The 25,198-nt window shown below is 43.3% G+C and overlaps 1 protein-coding gene and 1 long non-coding RNA gene across 2 annotated transcripts; one reads left to right on the forward strand and one right to left on the reverse strand.

Moving 5' to 3' along the window:
- Positions 1 to 139: 139 nt before the first annotated feature.
- LOC108699700 lies at positions 140 to 13,629 on the forward strand. The gene is made up of 4 exons (XR_001932861.2): positions 140 to 277; positions 5,212 to 5,306; positions 7,265 to 7,359; positions 13,407 to 13,629. It is a non-coding gene; the product is annotated as an uncharacterized LOC108699700 (long non-coding RNA).
- On the reverse strand, positions 7,379 to 24,774 carry kcnd1.S (potassium channel, voltage gated Shal related subfamily D, member 1 S homeolog). Its single transcript, XM_018232175.2, has 7 exons — positions 23,890 to 24,774; positions 19,093 to 20,709; positions 15,996 to 16,158; positions 14,765 to 14,848; positions 13,984 to 14,076; positions 12,762 to 12,994; positions 7,379 to 10,487 (listed from the first exon to the last, which is right to left on the reverse strand). Exons 2-7 carry the CDS (start codon positions 20,205 to 20,207, stop codon positions 10,280 to 10,282), a joined length of 1,896 nt encoding a protein of 631 aa, XP_018087664.1. The 5' UTR covers positions 20,208 to 20,709; positions 23,890 to 24,774; the 3' UTR covers positions 7,379 to 10,279.
- Positions 24,775 to 25,198: the final 424 nt, after the last annotated feature.

Below are 25,198 nucleotides of genomic sequence, written 5' to 3' on the forward strand. Positions count from 1 at the left end.
CTTGGTTAAAGGGGTGGTGCCATAGAAAGCGTCATCGCTGGCCGGATTGGGTTCCAAGCCTCCCTGTGGCCTGTCTGCGGTGAAGTTTGTATTCCAAGCCTCGCTCTTGTGCCGTTGAGTCTACTTGTCTTGTTCATCCTCCAATGGCTGCCCGTATTGCCTGACTCATAGGGCCAGGGGTGGGCGGAAGAGGCACGTGCCTGGCGCACAAAGCTTGGGGACATCACAGACGTACCTCATAAGTAACTGCCCGACCCCTAGTCCAACACTGAGACAGGTGAAGCGGCTGCTGACCCAGACCCTCCGCTCATTTGCGCTTGTACTCAGGGGCCGGCTGGGCTGCCTCATCTGCGGTGCGATGAAAGGAATATAATGGCTGCGGCCTGATTGCTCGTGTGAGGAAATATCCAACAGTGTAGATGTAACTACAGACACACTCGGGGCTCCCTGTGGGACAGTAATGACCGGGGAACCTCAAGGAACAGGAGGGGGAGGAATTATGTCCAGGGAATAAATACACCGCAGGGAGGTGCCCGAGGCATGGGAACAAGTCTGTGTCACTTGTGGGCTTAATAATCACCTGGGACCCCGACTTCTCTCCTTCCTTCTTATTCCTTTCTTCTTATTCCTTCCTTATTATTATTCCTTTCTTCTTACACACCCGCTTCTTTCCTTCCTTATTATTCCTTCCTTATTATTCCTTCCTTCCTTCTTATTCCTTTCTTTTTATTCCTTCCTTCTTACACACCAGCTTCTTTCCTTCCTTCTTATTCCTTTCTTCTTATTCCTTCCTTCTTCTTATTCCTTCCTTATTATTATTCCTTTCTTCTTACACACCAGCTTATTTCCTTCCTTCTTATTCCTTCCTTCTTACTCACCGACTTGTTTCCTTCCTTCTTATTACTTCCTTCTTACACACCGGCTTCTTTCCTTCCTTCTAATTCCTTCCATTTTATCCCTTCCTTATTATTATTCCTTTCTTCTTACACACCAGCTTATTTCCTTCCTTCTTATTCCTTTCTTCTTATTCCTTCCTTCTTATTATTATTCCTTTCTTCTTACACACCCGCTTCTTTCCTTCCTTATTATTCCTTCCTTATTATTCCTTCCTTCCTTCTTATTCCTTTCTTTTTATTCCTTCCTTCTTACACACCAGCTTCTTTCCTTTCTTCTTATTCCTTCCTTCTTCTTATTCCTTCCTTATTATTATTCCTTTCTTCTTACACACCAGCTTATTTCCTTCCTTCTTATTCCTTCCTTCTTACTCACCGACTTGTTTCCTTCCTTCTTATTACTTCCTTCTTACACACCGGCTTCTTTCCTTCCTTCTAATTCCTTCCATTTTATCCCTTCCTTATTATTATTCCTTTCTTCTTACACACCAGCTTCTTTCCTTCCTTCTTATTCCTTTCTTCTTATTCCTTCCTTCTTATTATTATTCCTTTCTTCTTACACACCCGCTTCTTTCCTTCCTTATTATTCCTTCCTTATTATTCCTTCCTTCCTTCTTATTCCTTTCTTTTTATTCCTTCCTTCTTACACACCAGCTTCTTTCCTTCCTTCTTATTCCTTTCTTCTTATTCCTTCCTTCTTCTTATTCCTTCCTTATTATTATTCCTTTCTTCTTACACACCCGCTTATTTCCTTCCTTCTTATTCCTTCCTTCTTACTCACCGACTTGTTTCCTTCCTTCTTATTACTTCCTTCTTACACACCGGCTTCTTTCCTTCCTTCTAATTCCTTCCATTTTATCCCTTCCTTATTATTATTCCTTTCTTCTTACACACCGGCTTCTTTCCTTCCTTTTAATTCCTTCCTTATTATTCCTTCCTTCTTACACAACAGCTTCTTTGTTACCTTCCTTCTTATTACTTCCTTGTTATTCCTTCCTTTTACACACCAGCTTGTTTCCTTCTTTCTTCTTCCTTCCTTATTATTCCTTTCTTTTTATTCCTTCCTTCTTATTCCTTCCTTCTTACACACCGGCATGTTTCCTTCCTTCTTATTCCTTCCTTATTGTTCCTTCCTTCTTACACACCGGCTTCTTTCCTTCCTTATTATTCCTTCCTTCTTACACACCAGCTTCTTTCCTTCCTTCTTATTACATCCTTATTATTACTTCCTTTTACACACCAGCTTGTTTCCTTCCTTATTATTCTTTCCTTCTTATGCCCCAGCTTGTTTCCTTCCTTCTTATTACATCCTTATTATTCCTTCCTTCTTACACACCAGCTTCTTTCCTTCCTTCTTATTAGATCCTTATTATTACTTCCTTTTACACACCAGCTTGTTTCCTTCCTTATTATTCCTTCCTTCTTACACACCGGCTTCTTTCCTTCCTTCTAATTCCTTCCTTATTATTCCTTCCTTCTTACACACCAGCTTCTTTCCTTCCTTCTTATTACATCCTTATTATTACTTCCTTTTACACACCAGCTTGTTTCCTTCCTTATTATTCCTTCCTTCTTACACACCGGCTTGTTTCCTTCCATCTTATTCCTTCCTTCTTACACACTGGCTTCTTTCCTTCCTTCTTATTCCTTCCTTATTGTTCCTTCCTTCTTACACACCGGCTTCTTTCCTTCCTTCTAATTCCTTCCTTATTATTCCTTCCTTCTTACACACCAGCTTCTTTCCTTCCTTCTTATTACATCCTTATTATTACTTCCTTTTACACACCAGCTTGTTTCCTTCCTTATTATTCCTTCCTTCTTACACACCGGCTTGTTTCCTTCCATCTTATTCCTTCCTTCTTACACACTGGCTTCTTTCCTTCCTTCTTATTCCTTCCTTATTGTTCCTTCCTTCTTGTGCACCTGCTTGTTTCCTTCCTTCTTATTCCTTCTTTCTTACACACCGGCTTGTTTCCTTCCTTCTTAAACACCGGCTTGTTTGCTTCCTTCTTACACACTACCTTGTTTCCTTTATAGAATCAGTGGTTCCCAGCCAATACAAGGCGGTTACTTTTACTGGAAGGACATGCTACAGTCATATGAAAAAGTTTGGGAACCCCTCTCAGCTGCATAATAATTTACTTCACCCTCAACAAAAAAGATAACAGTGGTATGTCTTTCAGTTTCCAGGAACATCTGAGAACTGGGGTGTTTTCTGAACAAATATTTTTAGTGAAGCAGTATTCAGTTGTAAGGAATTAAATCAAATGTGAAAAACTGGCTGTGCAAAAATTTGGGTACCCTTGTAATTTTGCTAATTTGAATGCATGTAACTGCTCAATACTGATTACTGGCAACACCAAATTGGTTGGATTAGCTCGTTAAACCTTGAACTTCATATGTAGGTGTGTTCAATCATGAGAAAAGGTATTTAAGGTAACCAATTGCAAGTTGTGCTTCTGTTTGACCTTCCTCCTCCTCAAAGCAACTTTCAAAAGATCTGGCGGAAGAAGAGCACCGCATTCCAAGAAAAACACCTGCTTCTTACTGTCAAATTTGGCGGAGGTTCTATCATGCTGTAGGACTGTGTGGCTAGTTCAGGGACTGGAGCCCTTGTTAAAGTCAATAGTTGGACAAATTCAACCCAATTTCAACAAATTCTTCAGGATAATGTTCAAGCATCAGTCACAAAGTTGAAGTTAAGCAATGGCTGGATATTCCAACAAGACAATGACCCTTAACACACTTGGAAATCTACAAAGACATTTATGCAGAGGGAGAAGTACAATATTCTGAAATGGCTATCACAGTCCCCCGACTTGAATATCATGGAAAATCTATGGGATGAGTTGAAGCATGCTGTCCATGCTCGGCAGCCATCAAATTTAACTGAACTGGAGAGATTTTGTATGGAGGAATGGTCAAAAATACAGCCATCCAGAATCCAGACACTTATCAAAGGCTATAGGAGGCGTCTAGAGGCTGTTACATTTGCAAAAGGAGCTCAACTAAGTATTGATGTAATATCTCTGTTGGGGTACCCAAATTTATGCACCTGCCTAATTTTGTTATGAAGAGTTCCTATATCAAAAGATATCTAGATATCTTTTGATATAGGAACTATTTGTTTGTGATTGCCTGTGAACTGGGGCAAGTCTCTTTGGCTTACTTAATTGAGGCAGAAATAATTGGAATCAATGAATACTTAATTTCGTTATGATGCATATTGTATATTTTCTGTTAATCCAATAAACTTTATGTCGCTGCTGAAATACTACTGTTTCCATAAGGCAAGTTATATATCAAAAGGAAGTTGCTACTTTGAAAGCTTAGCCAATGATGAACAAAACTCCAAAGAATTAAGAGGGGTTCCCAAACATTTTCATATGACTGTATATTCCCCTACCTGTGCTTTTGAACTACAGTGTATACCATTGTACATGTATGTGAGTGAGCCAGTGTATTACACATGGGTGTGTTCTTGTGAAATATTTAGGTTATGGGAGGCACCATATTGGCTGAAGCAATCATTAAGGGTCATATTTCCCATACGCTGTGTCGGCTTGCTACTCTCCACTCTACTTGTCCCGGTCTTAGCCTTTTCTCTTAATCTCTAGTGAATCTCTGGCTGGAGGCCTGTGCACTGCTGCAGAGTCCCTCAGAGAAACAAATCACCAGGGTATATATAGTGAATATATATATATATATATATCACATTAGTCAAGTAAAATGAACTTTAATTACACTATATAAATGATTTGAAACTTGTTTCCTTCAGTCTGGGAATTCATAATTATAACAAGCAGGCAGGAGCCATTTTGTGGACACTGTTATTAAGACAAGTCTTGTATCATCTCAGAATCTTGTTTGTGCACCAGAATGCGGGACACAATGTCCATCCCATGTCCTGGCTACACAATTAAATGGTGAAGAGATTGGGGGGAATGTGGGGAGATCAGTGATATCTAGGAAGTGCTGAATGAAAAGTGAAAGTAATTGCCTGCTGAGGGGCAGGCAATATTTGATTGACAGCTGAGATTTTTAAATGAGCTTAAAAAAATAGTTTACAGCTATGAATGCTTTAATAAAAAAAAAAAAATTTGGATTTCATGTTTAATTTGAAAAGGACTTTTATTATACAGATTTTTATGTCTAGGTGACAGGTCCCCTTTAAAAGTCTGAGGCCAAATGCTCCTGCTCTTTTGTTGCTTTTTCCAGCCTCTTCTTGATGCGCAACATTTCTGTGTCCATGCAGCTACATAGCAGTACATCACTGCACAGAGTCATTGCTTTACGTCTTTATTTGCCTCTCTTTCAGGAGGCCATGTTAATTGAATTCTTCTTTTAATGAGCATCAGCAACAGAAAAAGCAGCAAGTGACTGATCCCAACAGAGAGGGTTTCATGTCTGCAGGTAATTTCTCTGCAAATACAGCTTAGGCATGATTATTTTAGGGAAATGTTGGATTTCTTTACTATGAAAAGCTTTCTTCCCTGTACACAGCAAGTGAGTGTCTGTTTGTCAATCTGAATGAGGCAGCATGGAAGCTGAGACATATTATCTATTACCCTAACCCTATTAGCCAGGGGTAAGTAGAAATATGTGCTAATTGTATGTCTTTGCAGGGTGGAAAACCAGTACAAAAATGTCTCTCCATTCTCCTATTTCTGGGACCAAATTGGTTTGTTACCCCTTAAAACTCAGATATTGGGTCCTGAATTCTTGAGTAAGATGCCTTGACATGGGTAAAGAGATTGCTGCCTAAAAGTATGCCCTAAAAATCTCTAAATCTCCTAACTCAGCACTCAAACAATTCCTGAAATGACTCACCCATCACCCAAAGTTCCCTTCTTGGCACCCCAGATTTCCTGTTTTGACACCCAAACAATCCATATAATTCCCTGCCTAATATGTCTTTTAGCTGGCTGAAATAACTGACTCCTGCACAAACACAACATAACTGACATAACTGCATGTAAATAGACAAGATCTTTGTGATTTTAAAAGAATGAGCTCTAATAAATCATCAAGGCAAAAGGAGCCCTCCAAAGGCTGTATTAGACCTAAATGTCAACCAAAATCAGACTTGTGACTCCTGTATGAAGAGAGACAGATGCTGAGGAGGCGAGTGAAGAGACACTTTAAGCAAATCAGGCAAAATGTACCATGGCTGTACCTTGATTTGGTATGAATTTGCCATAAGTCTAGAACTGTATGTGCAGCAGACCCATTACTGTTGGCCAGTGCACCCCTCCCTTGTTTCCACCCCACCAATACTTTTTCCCCTTCTCTTTGCAATGGCCTCTTGAAAATAAATAATACGTAAATTGCTATAAATTGTCCTAAAGTGACAGGGGTGTGTCATGTATGCGTTGTTGTACCTACAGCTTTTGGGATAGAGTTTGTTATGGCTGCAGTGTTTTCTCCCTCCACTGACCGATTAGTGACCCCCCCAGCCAAACACTAGATTTTGAGGCTGGATTTCCCATTGCTGTGATAGTTCATCTTTCCCATGTTCATCTATACTGCTCACTCAAACAAATGTCTGGTTGCTTGGGGCAGATTCATGGTTCAAAAAGTGCAAATCTTTATTCAAAAATACTTTTTGTGTGTATATTCATCATATTTCCACATATTAACAGTCAAAGTATAAAAGCAATAGGGGAGCAAGGGCATGTGAGCAACACATAATAGGTGAAATAAATGCTCTGAACAAATTAATTTGCCCTAGGGCCAAACTGCTTCTATCACGTTTTTCATTTGCAAATGGGCAAAGTGGCCCTGAAATAGCACTTTTTGAATAAAGAAGGCAGATAGATGGTGTGCACATTAGTCCTGGCACTGCTAACCCTAATACGCCTATGAATAGAAATAGAGTGTGTCATTAGGATACAGAGCTGTGCACACTTTACTTATTGTCTGTATTACAGCGTTATAAATGTGCAAGTTAATGTGGTGAGAGTCTTTCCCATGTACCTTTATTATTGAGTAGCCTTTCACATATCCCAGTTATTATAGAGTAGACTTTTGTGTATCCCAGTTGCTTGGTGGGAGCCTTTCCTATGTCCCTTTTATTATGGAGTAGCCTTTCATGTATCTCAGTAATTATAGGGTAGCTTTCATGTATCCCATTTTATTAAGGGTGATCCTTGCCTATATCCCAGATATTAGGAGGATGCATTTTCTGTACCCCATTTATTAGGGGGGAACTTTCATGTATCCCAGTTATTAGGGGGAGCCATTCCATTTCAGTTAATTCAGATGGGGGTGCCATGCCTGTATTCCAACTATTATGGGGGAGCAAAGCCATTGAGTCAAAGAACCCTATTTAGTGCACATCATTGTGAGCCAACCAATTCTCTCACACACAGATTCATCATAACAGAACAGATCACTGAAGAGGAAAGGGTTGGTACCTATGAAGCACCTGCAGCCAGAAAATGTATCCTGCATCAACATTAAACAGGTACCATATCAGGCAGTTGTATATAGATATATATATTTTATTTTGCATCAATCTTGTCATCTCCAAAAGAAAGGACAGTAAAAAGAAAAGAAAGGGTTTCTGAAAGGTTCTCCATGAGGAGATAACATCCACTAGACAGTAAACATGCATGGAAGACAAAGATGTGGCAGATGGGCACAGGACATTTGGAGGACTGGGCACCAGCATGGAGTGTTAAGTGTCTGACGTGTCACCGTATCTGTGACTTCCTGAGAATGGTGAGGGCCCTTCAGCACTTCAGCATTTAATCATGTAGGCTGGGTCAGGGAGCAAGGTGGCCCAGCCATTTCAGTCTTTTTAAGGAAATGAGGGAGTGGATGGCATGTGCTGCACATTGTATCGTACTCTGTATAACACCCCACCCCCCAAAAAAATAGAAAATAGTATATATATTGGCTACTCCAATCTCTTACCAATGATACCCTCTCTATAGCAGTATATGATAAGGATCCTGGATCCATCAGTCACCCTTACTCACCAGCCTGAGCCGTACTGTTTACTAGCATTCCATCTCCAAACAGGCTTTGCTTATGTGCCTTTCATTTCCAGCTTTATTTTTAGCAAATTGATTCCTTTGGGACTGGGTCCTCTATTCATTTCAGAGAATCCATGGTTTTATTCACGCTAAAAGGTGCATTATTCCTAGCACATCTATTACAAGTCTTATCCTGTTGTTACGAAAAACAGCAATATGATGTCCACATTTAAGCTTTAAGAAAGTAATGGCCTCCAATGAGTAATGGGGTGGAAGGATTTCACTTACATATGGATGTATACCCTGTTTGGGTATCAAGGGAGCAATCAAGCATGCATGTATGTGTACTGGTAGTAGAGATAGATCTACATTTACCTTACAATCAGATCCAAGTCTGCCAATCAATATTCGTGACAGGGCTTATGAGTTGCAACATGGATATTGTGCAGATCTTTCCCCTAGAAGGATGGCTGCTGATTATGCCTAGATAAATATGCTCAGTAGTCAGCAGTTCTCAGGTAGTGAAGAGTGGTGCAACCTAGCAAAAAATATTGTTGGTGCAGTGAGGGTGCTATGCAGCTCCTATGGATAAGAGATTGTGGGTACAGGTAGAAGGCAGCAATTGGTGCTCTTACTAATACAATGAAACAAGGAAAGCAATGGTTTGCCACTGTATCATGAATAATGATTTCTTGGTAACATTTGCGGGGCTGGTGCCTTTACAAATAAGAACATGACAAGTATGATAAGGATTCAGCACTGCTAATATTGCCTTGTGTAACACTTTGCACTGGTACCTAGAACGGCACCAGGTCTTGTTTGGATGCCTGTGTCCTCATCCACCTAAATATGGCTGTGTGTGTGACTACACTGTGCTCACGTGTGCACAAATCCTGGCTCCCGGCCAAGCCTGGAAACCAGCTGGAAGGGTACAGAAGTCATAGCATGCATAGAAGAGTTTGTTTGCTTGGGGTGCTGCTGTACCCACTGTTCTGCCATCAGTACACACATTACCAGTGTGGCCCGCAATGATTGTACGACAATCACCCATGGCTTCATTACTTTCACATCCTATTTGATGCCTATTGACAGCAGCACAGCACATGTAGGTTACCTTTCAAGGAGAAGAACAGAGGGGACAGAAAGTTCTATACAAAGGACACAACATTCAGAGCTGAAATTACACACAAGCCTGTCAGCCCCTGCATTGTACAGAGCTGGTCCTTGTAGTTGGAGAAGACAAAGACAGACAAAGCAGTGGCATTATACACACAAGGGGGCTGATTTGTCCATTGGTTACAGGGGCTGATTAGAGTCCATCATGTATTGCACTTACACAGGCTCCCATTGTCCCGAGCCACATGTTAGAGGAAGCATCATTTCTTTGTGTCCCTGAGTCAAAAGCTCCTACTCTGTGAGGGTGGCTCCCCCATCTCCTGATTTCTTATACAGAGGTGGGGTACAGCCAGCACCCAGTGTATCCCCTGCTCTGCTTCCAGTCATCTAGCCATATTACAGGCTCTCTCATCTAGTTGCATATATCTGGAAGGATGGACAGTATGTGGCGCTGTGCATTGACATATACATTGTGTGCGTTGCCTGCTCCTCTAGCCATTGTTGTACATGCACTTGTCTATATACAGACTGCATATACATTCTTGTGCATATACATATACGCAGCATTTGTGCATACAGATATATTCACAAATCTATGCCATTTTATCTGTCTTATACTGACCTCATTATCTTCTGCCTTATACACGTGGTATAGATAGATACACACATCACATACACAAATCCTATATGTGTGCATAGATTTACTTTCCTTTTTGTGCATTTTCTTCCACTTTGCACTATTGTGCATGTACCGTGTGTATCTGTTTGCAGCATGTGTGTTAGTGTGTAAAGAAAGGATGTGTCTAGTTGTAGTTTTTACATGTTGTAATTTGTGCCTTTGTGTCTTTTGTATACACAGTGCTGTTGTTACAGTGTGTGTGTGTGTCTATTTGGAGTGCTCAATGTTGCTCATAGCAATTTGGTTTGTGTGTGAGCCTGCTTGTGCACATTGTTACTTGTGCATGCAGTGCTGTGTGTATAATGTATGTGTGTGTGCTTGTGCGTGCATTGTTCCCTTTGTGTGCATGCAGAGCTTCAGTGTACATGCTGCTCCAGGGTTTAATATATTATCTGCTACTCATAGAAAGGCTTGTTGTGCTGCAATTTCATGGACCAGTGGTGTGTACAGTCAGTTTTGTGTAGCGGCGTTGTGTCATTCAGTAGTGTATGGAGGCAGTGTTGTGGTACTGTGCTATTTAGAGATGCAGTCACTGTGTAGTAGTGTCAGTTACATATCTGAAGGATGTGGTGCAGATTGTTGGTCACAGTGTGTTAGTGTTGGATCCGGTGCTACAGGCTGGAGATCCGGACTGTTTCCTGGTAGTATCTGGCTGTGATGCTGGAGTTTCTCAGGACACCAGAATTCGGGGAGGAGGACTGGCTCTCATCAGGACTGTTGGCCGGGGGAGTGGGAATGCTAATGATGGCAGCCGTAAGGTCCGACGTCTCACAATTCAGTTTCATGTTCCCGTGTATTTTGGCATTAAGGCTCGAACGACTGAAAAAAGGAAGCAGAAAGTATAGCTTTATCTTACATGGAGGCATCTGATATAGCTGGTATAGCATACATACATTCATAGATACAAGCAGTGGCCCTAGAGCCCCCCCCCTTTTTTGTCCCAAGCCAGAAACATATTAGGACATATGCAGGACCTGTGGGGCTCCCACAGGTTTCCCACCGCTGCCCAGTGTACCCCCTGCTGCCCTGGTAGTTACTCCACTTTTATCAGCTATAAACCCCTCTAGTTGGGGAAGAAGTAAGAAGCTAAAGTATAGGAAGGCTGTTATTTTTTTTTTTTTTTTTTAGAAAAGGCAGCTCCCTAGCCACTAGGCAAGTGTTCATGCACAGACTAACACCCCTAAGCTCCCAGACAGATGGAAGAGTTGAGACAAACAGGTAACAAGACAAGCAGTTGAAACTTTTTTAACAAGAACTTTTAAGATCATATCCACATTAACGGTCAGGTGGTAGCACACCAAAAAACCAAATGGTTGGTGTTTACTGCAGGGATTTCCCTCCTCAAAGTCATGTTAAAATATACCCTAAAATTCACATGCTTCCTCCTCCCCTGTGGATAAGACAACCCTCCAACACATGATTAAACACCTTAGGGACCCCTAACAACAATTTCCAAATGCTAACAAACCCCCAGAACAAACCCCTACATCCCACAGGTAGCGTATGGCAAGCAGAGAATGGCACACCCAAGCAGCACTGGGCAAGCAGAGTATGGCACACACAGGCAGCATAGAGAGTAGAGAACAGAGCAGGAGACAGGGAAACCTATCAGGACCAGTCTAAGATGAACAGTTCATATTTTGCTACATACAGTGAGACAGTGCTGGTGCCCCTCCAGCAATTTGCATGAACAGGTGAACAATGTGGTCAGTTTCAGTCTGGGTCTCAGGTGTGAACAGTATAGGGCTTTAGGGTGTGAACAATAGAGGTGTCACAAGTGTGAAAAACACAAGGCTATAATTTAGAAAGCGCACACCCAGAGAGATAAATGCTGAGATGCCAATCCTATGGAGGCTGCCAAAATAAAGTCTCCTAATAGATATAGAACCAAAAGAATATATGAATTCAAAGATTTATTATATCAAAAACTTACATATTGACAAATCGCCCATGCGTTTCAACCACTGTGGTGGTCTTCATCAGGGGCAAAACACACATCAAACACAAAAAGGATAAAAAGGGCAGAAATATTGTATACATTATGCAGTTTAAATACCTTTTAACATGACATATTGCCTCTCACGATCGTCTATTGTGAACAATGCAGGGGAGATTACATATGTGAACAATACAGGGGATTACAGTCTGAATTTGAGATTTAAACAATGCAGGGGCCAGTTAATCTCTGTAGTGATACCATTAAAAGTTTACACATGGTAAGCAGTCACAGCAGGCAGATTTTTATATGGGGGGCCACACAAGGGGGGTTGCGGGCCGCATCTGCCCTGCGGGCTGCAAGTTGGACAGCCCTGCACTATATAATAGCCATAACGGCAAATAAGCATTCACTTCAAATTTTACCGTAACTGGCATATAGGCAGGCCACATGAAAGGCCCATAACATTTGGGGTCCTTTGATCAATACTGGATTTAGATCAGTGAGGTTCTTAGTTTTATCAGTTAGACCATGACAGTTGGAGGTTTGACTAGTGTAAGCTTGATGTGGCTCACTAACTCTAGAACAAACTTGCCATAACTGCCAAGCTTGCTACCATCAGATGCCCATGGTGTCACCACCATTCTTGGTGTCACTCCCTGTTCTTGAGGTGGCCCACTAGCACCAGAGTGCTCTTGACATCAGTCACCTTGTTTGTGGTTTCCCACCACTAAAGTGCTCTTGGTGTCACCCTATGCCTCATGTGGCCTGAAGTGTCTCCCTGATAAGGTTTCTATCCTCATTTTCAGCCAGTCTTGCCTCAGTTAGGTAACCCTTATGCTAGTAATAGCGTCAATCCATTTGCTGCCCTGTGGTACCAGGCTGATTCACAGCAGTTTTGCCTTTATGCCTGTGTTGTGTCCTACAAACAAATCCTGCTCAGCGGCAGTCTGATTAATGCATAGAAGAGGCTTCACCAGCCTTGCTATTAATCATATTGCTACTCTGTTCTTGGGGAACCAGCTACTTATCTGCATATGTCTCCTGCACCACATATCTGCTTATCTACATACATCTGTTTCATTCCTATTTATCTACTTGTGCCTGTCTTTTATATCTTCTTGATGGGTGCCCTAGAGAAGGAAAAGGCAACCTACCTTTGGGAGAGACCCTTGTGCACATGTAGAGTATCCAGCTCCTGCATGCTGCCACGGCTGACAGATACTGTGGAGTTGGCAAGGCGGATAGCCCGGCGCTTGTTACGGCGCGGGCAGCATGATGTGCCAAATCCTTGCTGGGAGGACACTGAAGTGCTGCGGCTGGTCCGATACCCAATTGATTCCGTCATAAGAGCCTCACTGTATGTGTGCTCATCTGTAAACTCATGGCACTGGGAAGGAGATGGATGCCAAGATAAAACAATGTGGGAACAACACAAAACAGGGCGATAAATCACAAAGAGGGGAGCTTAAGGGGGCTAAAAAAATATACTGAGTGGAGAATGTGATCTGGAAATAGTTGTTCTTAAGGTTGTAATGCTTCACTACTAATAGACCAATGCACATTAAATGAAATACAGACCACCCTGGCAGGTACGAGACATGTTTATGTGCATCACAGATACGTTTATGGATAAAGAAAAGTGACACTTGGAGAGAGGCAGGGCTTGCATTCATAAAAGAGAGGTTTTGGCAGCTCAATGGTAAACTAGAAGTTCAAGAGTTCTCCACTGTCCACTATAGACATAATAGAGTTCTGCCATGTTCATTTTTCAACTGAACATACAACACTTTTGGTTTCAGAATACTAAAGGCTGAAAAAGAATAACCACCAACCTTCGACTGAATAGAATGCAACCAAAATCTATGCAAAGTCCAATGGATAAAAGGGATGGATGTGGAGAGTTATAGACCAGTGATTGCTACCAGTTGGCCAAAGGCAAGATATACAGGACTGGCATTACAGATATACAGGTATGGCACCTGGTATCCAGAATGCTTGGGACCTGTGGTTTTCCGGATAAGGGATCTTTCTCTAATGTGGATCTCCATATTATTAAAACCAGTAAACCCAATACGCTGGTTTTGCCTCCAATAGGAATTAATTATATCTTAGTTGGGATCAAGTACAAGCTACTGTTTTATTATTACACAGAAAAAGAAAATCATTTTTCTAAAATGTTATTTATTTAATTAAAATGAAGTCTATGGGAGATGGTCATCCCATAATTTTGACCTTTCTGGATGATGGGTTTCTGGATAATGGATCCCATACTTGTACTTAGTTAATGATGGGAAGCCCTGACTATAGGTTAGAAACCAGAGATGCCAGTGATCTGAAAGTATGTAAATAGGGGAAGTATTTGTTGGTAGAACTTACTGTGGTCTTCTCCAGGCAGTGGAGGAGGTGGTGATGTTGAAGTTCAAATGCTGAACGATTCTTCACACACAGAGCATGGCTTTCAGTTCCCTCCTGCAAGGGATTGGTAGTAATACTTGTATGTCAATAGTCAGAACTTCATTACTATTCCCGCTCTTGCCTTTGGGAACATTCAATCAAGTTTCCTTTTGTAAGTAAGCTCCCTATCAGCTCCCTGCCTAGTCCTTCCATATTTCTCATATACCCTCCCTCCCCTCTTCACCCTTTCCAAATATTGGGTATTTTCTTATTTCCCTAATACCAGACCTCTTCACCCTCCAGAGTCTAGACCAACAGAGTAATAATATATCTTCTTTCAGCAGCCTTCCTGAAGACTCTTCTGTCTATCCCGGTTGCACCATATTAATCTCGCCATTTGAATTTGCTCAGCCTGTTCCACCTTATGAAACTTCACTCCACACTCTTTTTGAGCTGCTGCCCCTTATGAATCTTACCTCCTCCTCTCTTTAACCCATTATTACTTTGTTCTCCGCCACCCTTTAACCTGTACCACCTTGTGAAACTTACCCTCACTTCCACCAGCACTACCATGCAGCCAGTTCCACCTCAGTAACCATCCTGACCCACCAGGATCATGTGCCACTTGTTCCACCCTATGAACCTTCCCATCTGTCCAAGAAGCACCCTTCAACATGCTGCTGTTCTTGAATCCTTCAGCCAGGTGCACCAAATGAATTCAAACCCCTCCCTCCCTGGCTGCCATTTCTGTATATCCCCTTACCTCCAGGCCTCCGCTCTCCTTGTAGCGCAGGAAGGCTCCTGTAGTGTTGCTTTTTGCCAGTCTGATTCGAGCCAGTCGGATTTTCTGCATCATTGAAGGTGATTAGCAGCAGGTTGCGTATCAGATAAAGAGAAATTTGGAAAGGTTGTCAACAATGGATGGAACCAACATTGTTTACTTTACGATAATGTTTATATATTTCTGTTTAGTAGTTGTTTTTGGGCTTCCCTTCATTTGACTTGATGGACAGCTTATCTTCCCCAACCCATATTAACTTAAGCAATCTTTTTAACTATGGGCAACCAACATCATTTAAGAGGGAAGAAAAGAACAGAGGCAGAATCACTGAGTACTTTATGGACCACTTTTTCTGCGCTACTTCTGCTGACTGGGGGACAGAACTGGTCAACTGACCACTGGTGCATCTGGCCACTGGTGCACCTTCTGCAGCTGACCGAGAAGCATGCATGCATGCACCATGCCATTTTTAGTCCCTAATTTTGTTGGGTCAGTTAATCCCAACCGATATATTTGTGGTCTGTGTATCAGCCATCTTGAAATTCGGACATGATCTGCTCGTTTGTCGAGGTCGCCTAAGGTGGACAATATGGGGTGGGAAATCAAACTGGCACAATCGCTAGCTGGCCAATTTTCGCCCTATTGCCAAACGATTGGATAAGCCCAATATTGCCCAGTTTTGGTAGACATATTGGGGGAGATATCTGCTCATTTGATGACCATGATAAACAATCTTATAATCTGTGGCTACCATAACAGACAGATCTTACCCCTTTACCCCAGCTGACTAACAGTGCAAGGGCACACTGGACCTATTCTCAGTGGGGAGATGAATACAGGCCAAGAATCAGCCTCTATGCTCATATGTGTGCTCATATTGTGTCTCTGTATCTGGGCCAACCCAATGCTTCTGGGTGTAGACATAGAGGAACGCCACTTGGAGTGTAGGGGCTGATTCTCGGCCTGCGTTTATTTGCTCACTGAGAATCAGCCCAGTGTGCCCCTGGCCTTACACACAATGAAATCTCCATAGTTCCGCCCCTGGTTATGGCTAGCAGTGTTTGTACTGGAGCAAGGGTAAGCGCTGGACTGTTTGGTTAAGCAGCAGATATATCAGCTGCCTTCTGCACAAAACGCATGGCCATCTTCAGCATGCATTTCATTGACTTTATAGATGTCCAAATGGGTGAGATATATCATGCTTGTTGCCTACTTGCTGTGCTCTGCGCTTGTCAGCCCTCTGGTTCTGATGGTAGATGCGGCTGAAGTTTGAGACAATGACAGGGACCGGCAGAGCAATGACCAGAACCCCACTGAGTGAACAGATAGATCCAAATATCTTCCCAGCTATAGTGTCAGGAACCATATCTCCATACCTGCAGGAACAGAAACAACTGCTGATATGCGCAGTATGACATTATACGCTTATATGGCTTTGTATTCTCACCAATGCTTCTATACAGAGTCAGCCAAAAAGACACCCCCTGAAGCATTGGCAAATTGCATTTAAGGGGGAAAAAAACTTTCCTGACTTCAAAGGAGCAATGGGACCAGTCCCTGTAGTCCCAAAGTGTCCAGACACCCCTTGTAAAAATAAATGTATATTGGTTTCTGCCATTGTATTCTTTGGACTCATGTACTTCATTATTTACCAGTCTGTGGTTGAGTTAAGCAAGGCAACATATCCCTAAATGTGTCATGCTGACTGCTGGTTGAGGAGGAATAATGGACTGGGCTGTTTCCATAGTTTGGGTCCCTGGTTCCTGTGAAACCTTGAGGCCACAGGGTAGTGTACTATGACATTCCTGACAATTTTGTTCTTTCTGTTTTGTGGCAACAGTGTGGGGAAGTTCATTGATACCCCCATGCACAAAGACCTCAACTGAACCCCTGTGGGATGAATTGGAACCCCAACTGTGAGCCTGATCACCAACATCAGTGTACAACCTCACTACTGCTCTTGTGGCTGAATAGAAGCAAATCCCAGCAATAGTGTTCCAACATCTAGTGGGAACCTTCCCAGAAGAGAAGGGGCTTTTATAGCAGCAAAGGAAGGAGCAACCCATCTGACCCCCTATGGGATGAAACAAACTCCCCAACTATGAGCCAGTGATGTGTTATTAATCCCTCTGGATTGGCAATGAGAGTTTGGCAGACAGGGGTCTCAGTTTCTTTGGCCATGTATCTTTTTTACCTTTTGTAGAAATATAGTAGATCCTTGTAATAAATAGGATTAATAGTTATTATGGGGCGTATTGGGGTTGGATACATTGAGTAGAGGTAGAGGTTTATAGGCCTTGGCTGGGCAAGATTCTGTCTAGTAAGTGAACTAGACCATATAAGCAGCACCAAAGCCAATGCAATTGCGGCTATAAAAGGAAAGTAGAAGCCATAAATAGAATTCAGATGCATGCAATCAATCTATGGGTGCTTGGGCACAAGGGGGATGCTCAACCAGAAAGGTAATCTGAATCTGTCACTTGGAAGGATCACTAGGAGATCAATTCCCTGCTTTCTATTTCCGGCTGTGAGAAGAAGATATCTATCCATATGTGCTTTCCTACTGCCACCTCTACCTTCCTCTTTTGGCAGCCAAGTAACCCACCCATGGTGTCTTAATTTATATTGCCTTAGGCCACTCTATCAAACCCTAGTCCCCCTTATATCTGGTGCCAGCCCAACACTGTGCCTATGTAGAATATCTGTACCCTAGTAACCTGAGGCAGAGCTGTGATATATATATATATATATATATATATATATATATATATAACTATAAGATTTTCATTCATCCAGGTCATGGTATATCTAGTATAGGTAAATCTAAAAACACTGGACTTGCTGAGTAATCAATGAAGACGTTTCACTACTCATCCGAGCAGCTTCTTCAGTACAACTGACTGGTGTGGGAAGTTCTCGTCATTTAGGGCTATTCCACACGGGGAGATAGCCACTGCGTTTGCCGGTCGCGGCGACAAAGCGCCGCGCCAGTCGCCGCGACCGGCGCAGGCGACAGTTTTGTATGGGCGCCTATGTAAAAACGCCTGTGCTAACCACACGAGGCGATGCGCTTTTCAACAGTCGCCTGAAAATGCCTCGCCAGGCTTTTTCAGGCGACTGTTGAAAAGCGCATCGCCTCTTGTGGTTAGCACAGGCGTTTTTACATAGGCGCCCATACAAAACTGTCGCCTGCGCCGGTCGCGGCGACTGGCGCGGCGCTTTGTCGCCGCGACCGCAAACGCGTGGCTATCTCCCCGTGTGGACTAGCCCATAAAGTCTTCCACTAATCCAATCACAATGGCCCATTGTAACTCTTCAAAGAGGTGACATCTGAAGAAATTCACAAAGGTGTAGATTCTGTGTAGTTACTGTGATAGGATTATCCAATGTGTCATGCAACTCCTAGATACAGGTGTTACTTGTGAGAGTTGCATGAATGGACGTGTGAAGTGTTCTGAACACAGACTACTACTGCAAGATAACCTCTCTACTCAGTGATAGCAATACATATGAACCCTTAAGGAAAGACCCAACCAGCGGTTACAAGAAAAAGGTAATAGGTTGCCTACAACAACTTGAAAAGGAGAAAGCCATTGATCGAGTTTTATACCACCGCCTGTACCCCAGAGAAGCCTCACCATGTTTATACTGACTCCCCAAGATACACAAAGAAGGAGCCCCACTAAGACCCATTGTCAGCAGCATAAATTCAGTGACATACAACATTGCAAAATTCTTGGCTAACATCTTAGCCCCGTTGGTAGGCAATACAGGGCATCATATCCAGAATGCCAAAGAGTTTGTAACCAAGATTCACGGCGTTACACTAGAGGCAGAAGAAACAATGGGATCATATGATGTCACTTTGTTCACATGTATACCTACGACAGAGGCAATTGAGACTGTAAGAAATCGACTGCAACAAGATAACACCCTCAGCAGCAGAACAAAGCTCAGTCCCAACCAAGTTTGTTTGTTGCTAGATTTGTGTCTTAACACCACATACTTCATGTACAAGAACCTTTTTTATAGACAGAAACATGGCTGTGCAATGGGTTCTCCAGTCTCTCCAATTGTAGCAAACCTTATGCACAAGTACATAAATAAATCATTGAACTTCACACATCCAACTGACTATGAGTAGGTACTGCATCAGGACAAGGTGGCCATGTAATTCTCCACTTGGGAGTTAATGAAATAGGACAAGAGCACATTGAGCACAAGCAGCTCATGCAATTAACAGTTAGGTCTCACTGCTTGTGACTAAGTGACCCTACAAATGACTGCAACAAAGATATGCTAGAACTTACCCAAGGGTTGTCATGGTGACGATGGTATACCAGAATGAAGCAGGGATGCTGGTGAACTTGGTCTTGCTTGTCCCCTTCTCTGCATAAAACATAACAGTGGCAAAGATGATGATGGCCATGGTGAGGGAAAATAGCAGAAAGCCAAGCTCGGAGGCGCAGCTCTTCAACGTGTAGCCGAGGATGCGCAGTCCCTGGGAGTGACGGGAAAATTTGAAAATACGGAAGACACGGAAAACTCGAAGAGTGACAAAGGCACCGCTGACGTTCTCATTCTCTGGCATTACCAAACCAATGTAAAAGGGCATGATGGCCACAACATCGATGATACTCATGACGCTGCGCATAAATTTACAGCGACTTGGAGCTGCAAACAGACGCATGAGGTACTCAAAGGTGAAGATAAGGACGCAGGCCGTATCCATGCAGATAAAAGCCAGATCATATTTCTCCCCACATGGCAGCTCCTTCAACCGTCCTGCTGGTGGGCGGCAGGGCACTGTTTCCACCACATTGGCAATGACTGACACAGCTATGAAAAAACCAGTAACATAATAGAAGACAAGAGCCATAGTGCTGGTGTGAGGGTTCTCAAAAGCCCTCCAGAGTCTTTGGCGGAAAGTACTGTCAGGGGGCAACGAGGTATCGTTTGCTGTCTCTGCTTCTGTGTCCTCCGCCAGCCGCTCCAGGTTTTCCTTCTTGCGGTCTCTATATTCTTCTAGGCAACAGTCCCCTATGATTTCAGGGATAATTCCATAGAATGAGAGCTCTTCATCAAAGGCTTGGATACACTCATGGCGGGGATAGTGCAGCTTGCCTGTGCGGTAAAAGTTGAGGATGTGCCTGAACATCTCTGGATCGCGGTCAAAAAAATATTCCTGGCTATCTTGGTTGAAAAAGAAGTCTTTCTCAGTGCTGCCTAGTAAGGTGTCTGGGTAACGATCCAGAGTGTTTTTCCAGGTCTGGAATCTTCTGCCACTCACATTCACCACTAGGATTTCATCGCTTTTCATGCGTTTGTCACTGGGAGGTTTGGGCATAGGCCTCTTTGCTAGAGGAAGCCACCCCACCGCTGCTGCACGAGCAAAGGGAAGCCAGGTAGCCACTCCGGCCGCCATGATGTATTGGCTTAGTATTCAGCAGCCAAAAGTCCAAAGGCTGACTCCAGAATCTGACCATGTACCCCTGGACTAGGTCGGATTACAGTATTTTAGGTGAAATTAAGACCCAAAGAATTCCAGACACGGTGTAAGTGAATTGGAGCTGGAGAGTAGTTGGAGCACCAGTTTTGTGACCAGTCCATTTAGTGAGGCTTGGGGGGTCCTACGTATATGCCATTCTGAGTCAACTTTAGGGTACCATCAATTAGCAATGTTCAGACATGTGGTCATCTCCAGGCCATGGGCAGCCACCAACTCACACCTTTTCCAATATCTTTGTGCCCTTTACTAGTTGTATCCCTTTCAGCTCCTGTTCTGCTCCACTGCATTCGTCTGCATGTGCCTGGCATGCACTCTCGCTGCACTCTCTATCTGCTCCTGCCCTGCTGGATAGGGCAGCTTAGACATTCAGAGAAACAGCCCATTGTGCCATTCATCAGCCTGAATTCTGGCTTGTCGTCTGCAAAACAAAAAGATGTCATCAAGCTTTCACTTCCTCCTGCCCCATAAGTAGTGTATGTACCCACTGCACCCCCATAAGTAGTATATATACACCCTGCACCCCCTAGTGGATAAATCTCTGCCTCAATAGTCTGCTATTCAGCCGTATGACTCACAAATAGGGGAGCTCACTATTCTATTAACTTTTCACATGTTCTAGATGGACCTTTTCTATTCAGTTGGTCTGAATTAATTAGTTGTTTGGGGTTTTGAAGAATTCAGGTTGGGTTTTTTGTTTATTTTATTGTAAATTGAGAGTTATTAGGGCGAGGTTTATTAGGATTTGTGTATTAGGATTAAGGTTATTAGTAATTTTTTAAATTAAAAAAAAAAGAACACCAAAATAATATAATTAACATAGTAAGACTGAGCAGTGAATAAACCAAATTTTAAAACTGTCCATATTATAAGGTGATGCAACCACCAGAAAAACCCAGTGTATTTGGGTTATGGTTGTAAGGGTTAGATTTATTAGGGTTATTAGGGATAGAGTTATTTGGGTTAGATTTATTAGGGTTAGGGTTGTTAAGGATAGAATTGTAAGGGTTGTTTAGGATAGAATTATTAGGGTTATTAGGGATAGAGTTATTTGGGTTAGATTTATTAGGGTTAGGGTTGTTAAGGATAGAATTGTAAGGGTTGTTAAGGATAGAATTATTAGGGTTAGGGTTGTTAGGGATACAATTGTTACGGTTAGGGTTGTGAGGGATAGAATTATTAGGGTTAGAGTTGTTAAGGATACAATTATTAGTATTAGGGTTGTTATGATAGAATTATTAGGGTTAGGGTTGTTATGATAGAATTGTTAGGTTTAGGGTTGTTAAGGATAAAATTATTAGGGTTAGGGTTGTTAAGGATACAATTATTAGGTTTAGGGTTGTTAAGGATAGAATTATTAGGGTTACGGTTGTTAAGGATAGAATTATTAGGGTTACGGTTGTTAAGGATACAATTATTAGGATTAGGGTTGTTAAGGATAGAATTATTAGGGTTACGGTTGTTAAGGATACAATTATTAGGATTAGGGTTGTTAAGGATAGAATTATCAGGGTTAGGGTTGTTAAGGATAGAATTATTAGGGTTAGGGTTGTTATGATAGAATTGTTAGGTTTAGGGTTGTTAAGGATAAAATTATTAGGGTTAGGGTTGTTAAGGATACAATTATTAGGATTAGGGTTGTTAAGGATAGAATTATCAGGGTTAGGGTTGTTAAGGATAGAATTATTAGGGTAAGGGTTATTAGGGATAGAATTATTAGGGTTAGGGTTGTTAAGGATAGAATTATTAGTGTTAGGGTTGTTAAGGATACAATTATTGGGGTTAGGGTTGTTAGCAATAGAATTATTAGGGTTTTTATGGATAGAGTTATTAGGGTTAGGGATATTCCTTGCTAAAAGTCACTAGTGGGAGGTTACTCTCTTTTTCCAACTACTCAAGTAACTCCATCCCACTTTATACACAGGTATCGCTCTCCTTCCTTATACTACAATTATCTCCATAATTTCACTAATACACAAGTATCTCCACCCTCTCCCTAATGCACTTCTACTGCCCCTTAGCACTAACACACTGCACTCTGTATATGAACTGATGCACCAATGCAGCGCCGGATTTCTTTGCCGGCCACCCCTAGGCCGCGCGGTCCGACCAGGCGGCCGCACGGTCCTAGCGCCCGCCCACACTTCCCCTTCCCAGCACGGCCGCGAGAAAACGCCAGCGCAGCTGGTGTAATTGAATGGGGACACACACGTCCCCATAATGCGGCTGGGCGGCATGCAGCCCCTATTTTTTGCCACCCTAGGCCCGGGCCTATGTGGCCTTGCCACAAATCCGGGCCTGCACCAATTCCCTCAAGCACTAACACACTGCACTCTCTATGCACTGATGCACCAATGCTCCATAGCACTAACTCACTGCACTCTGTATATTCACTGATGCACCAATGCTCCATAGTACTAACTCACTGCACTCTGTATATTCACTGATGCACCAATGCTCCATAGCACTAACTCACTGCACTCTGTATATTCACTGATGCACCAATGCCCTGTAGCACTAACACACTGCATTCTGTATATTCACTGATACACCAATGCCCTGTAGCACTAACACACTGCACTCTGTATATGCACTGATGCACCAATGCTCCATAGCACTAACTCACTGCACTCTGTATATTCACTGATGCACCAATGCTGCATAGCACTAACTCACTGCACTCTGTATATTCACTGATGCACAAATGCCTTGTAGCACTAACACACTGCACTCGGTATATTCACTGATGCACCAATGCCCATTAACACACTGCATTCTCTATGCACTGATGCACCAATGGCTTGTAACACTAACACACTGCACTCTGTATATTCACTGATGCACAAATGCTTTGTAGCACTAACACACTGCGCTTTGTATATTCACTGATGCACCAATGCCCTGTTGCACTAACACACTGCACTCTGTATATTCTCTGATACACCAATGCCCTTTAACACTAACACACTGCACTCTCTATGCACTGATGCACCAATGCCTCATAGCACTAACACACTGCACTCTGTATATGCACTGATGCACCAATGCTCCATAGCACTAACTCACTGCACTCTGTATATGCACCAATGCCTCGTAGCACTAACACATTGCACTCTGTATATTCACTGATGCACCAATGCCCTGTAGCACTAACACACTGCACTCTCTATGCACTGATGCACCAATGTTCCATAGCACTAACACACTGCACTCTGTATATTCACTGATGCACCAATGCCCTGTAGCACTAACACATTGCCCTCTGTATATGCACTAATGCACCAATGCCCTGTAACACCAACATACTGTGCTCTATATGCACTGATGCACTGTAGCACTAACATACTGCACTCTCTATGCACTGATGCACCAATGTCCTATAGCACTAAAACACTGCACTCTGTATATTCACTGATGCACCAATGCCCTTTAACATTAACACACTGCACTCTGTATATGTACTGATGCATGTATATGTACTATAGACTGTGGCACTAACACAGAGAAATATCTATACACAGTGAAACTAACACATCACACTCATTGCACAGATGTAGTACTAACACCCTGCCCAACATTCCCAGTGGTACAGAGTTCCTACCTGGAATTTGTGGTGGAGGGTCCAGCAGATGCACCAGAGTCACGGAGGGGCTGCTATTTCTTATCTGTACTCGGGGAATGGATGGGTTCCCTCCTTCTCTCCCCCCACCCAACCTCCTAATCACTCTGCAGGAGGAGGGATCTACTGGAGGCTGCAGCACTGGATGTAGGGAGAGGGGGCACCCAGGTTATTAACCCCTCCACTGCAGCACTGGAGTCAGGGAGTGGGGGCACCGACAGGATTAAGCTCTCCCCTACAGCAGTGGAGCAGCCCATATAGAAGCACATGGGATGGGAAGGACTGCAGCATTACTGGAAGGGAAATGGGAGGAGGAGGAACTGGGACTATTAACCTCTGCACTGCAGCACAACAGTAACACTGGAGCGTGGGCTCATGCACTAATAATTAGCTCTGCAGTGGGCTCCCTGCTGCACCCTCTCTGCCTCATGCCCCAATCTGACCCCACCCTGCTCTAGCCCATACACTGAGGGGGCACAGGTAATGCCTGGGGGGCAGCTCATCAGCCAACACTCACCCCCCCATCACAATCTCAGCTCAGGAGTCATTCAGGGCAGTGTCATCATACCCCCAATTCAGCACTCCAATGATCTCTACTTCTCCCCTCTCTCCCCTACCTGGGACCTGTCTCCCCTCCTCTTGAGCTCTTGTTCCTACCTGGGAACTGTCTCCCCTCCTCCTGCCCTCTCTCCCCTACCTGGAAAATGTTTCTCCTCCTCTTGAGCTCTTGTTCCTACCTGGGAACTGTCTCCCCCCTCCTGCCCTCTCTCCCCTACCTGGAAAATGTCTCTCCTCCTCTTGAGCTCTTGTTCCTACCTGGGAACTGTCTCCCCCTTCCTGCCCTCTCTCCCCTACCTGGGAACTGTCTCCCCTCCTCTTGAGCCCTCTCCCCTACCTGGGAACTGTCTCCCCTCCTCTTGAGCTCTCTCCCCTACCTGGGAACTGTCTCCGCTCATCTTGAGCTTTCTCCCCTACCTGGGAACTGTCTCCCCTCCTCCTGCCCTCACTCCCCCTACCTGCATGACATACACATCTTTCTCTCTGCTCTCTGTATAAAATTTGCACTGCTCTCTCACTGCCCTTCTCTCTGTATAACATACAAATCAAATTGGCAGGAGCAAATACATTCAGCATTGCCAAAACAAGGGTGGTGTAATGGGTTGGGGTCTGGGCAGTTTATGGGATCAGGGAAAGGTCTTTTCCTCTCATCTTCTATGGAAGTGAAGTCTGGGATTGTGATCGGGAGAATCTCTGGAAGTGGGTGTCCCTCAGTGCTGAGTATTTGGGATGC

Source organism: Xenopus laevis, chromosome 8S (genome assembly GCF_017654675.1).
Source record: "Xenopus laevis strain J_2021 chromosome 8S, Xenopus_laevis_v10.1, whole genome shotgun sequence".
Taxonomy (NCBI): Eukaryota; Metazoa; Chordata; class Amphibia; order Anura; family Pipidae; genus Xenopus; species Xenopus laevis.

Coding starts and splice junctions, on each gene's coding strand:
- kcnd1.S (XM_018232175.2), bottom strand. CDS start 20,207: ATGGCGGCCGGAGTGGCTACCTGGCTTCCCTTTGCTCGTGCAGCAGCG. Junction 14,077..14,764: donor AGGAGAGCGGAGGCCTGGAG/GTAAGGGGATAT, acceptor AATCCCTTGCAG/GAGGGAACTGAAAGCCATGC. Junction 10,488..12,761: donor CACAAGGGTCTCTCCCAAAG/GTAGGTTGCCTT, acceptor TCCTTTTTTCAG/TCGTTCGAGCCTTAATGCCA.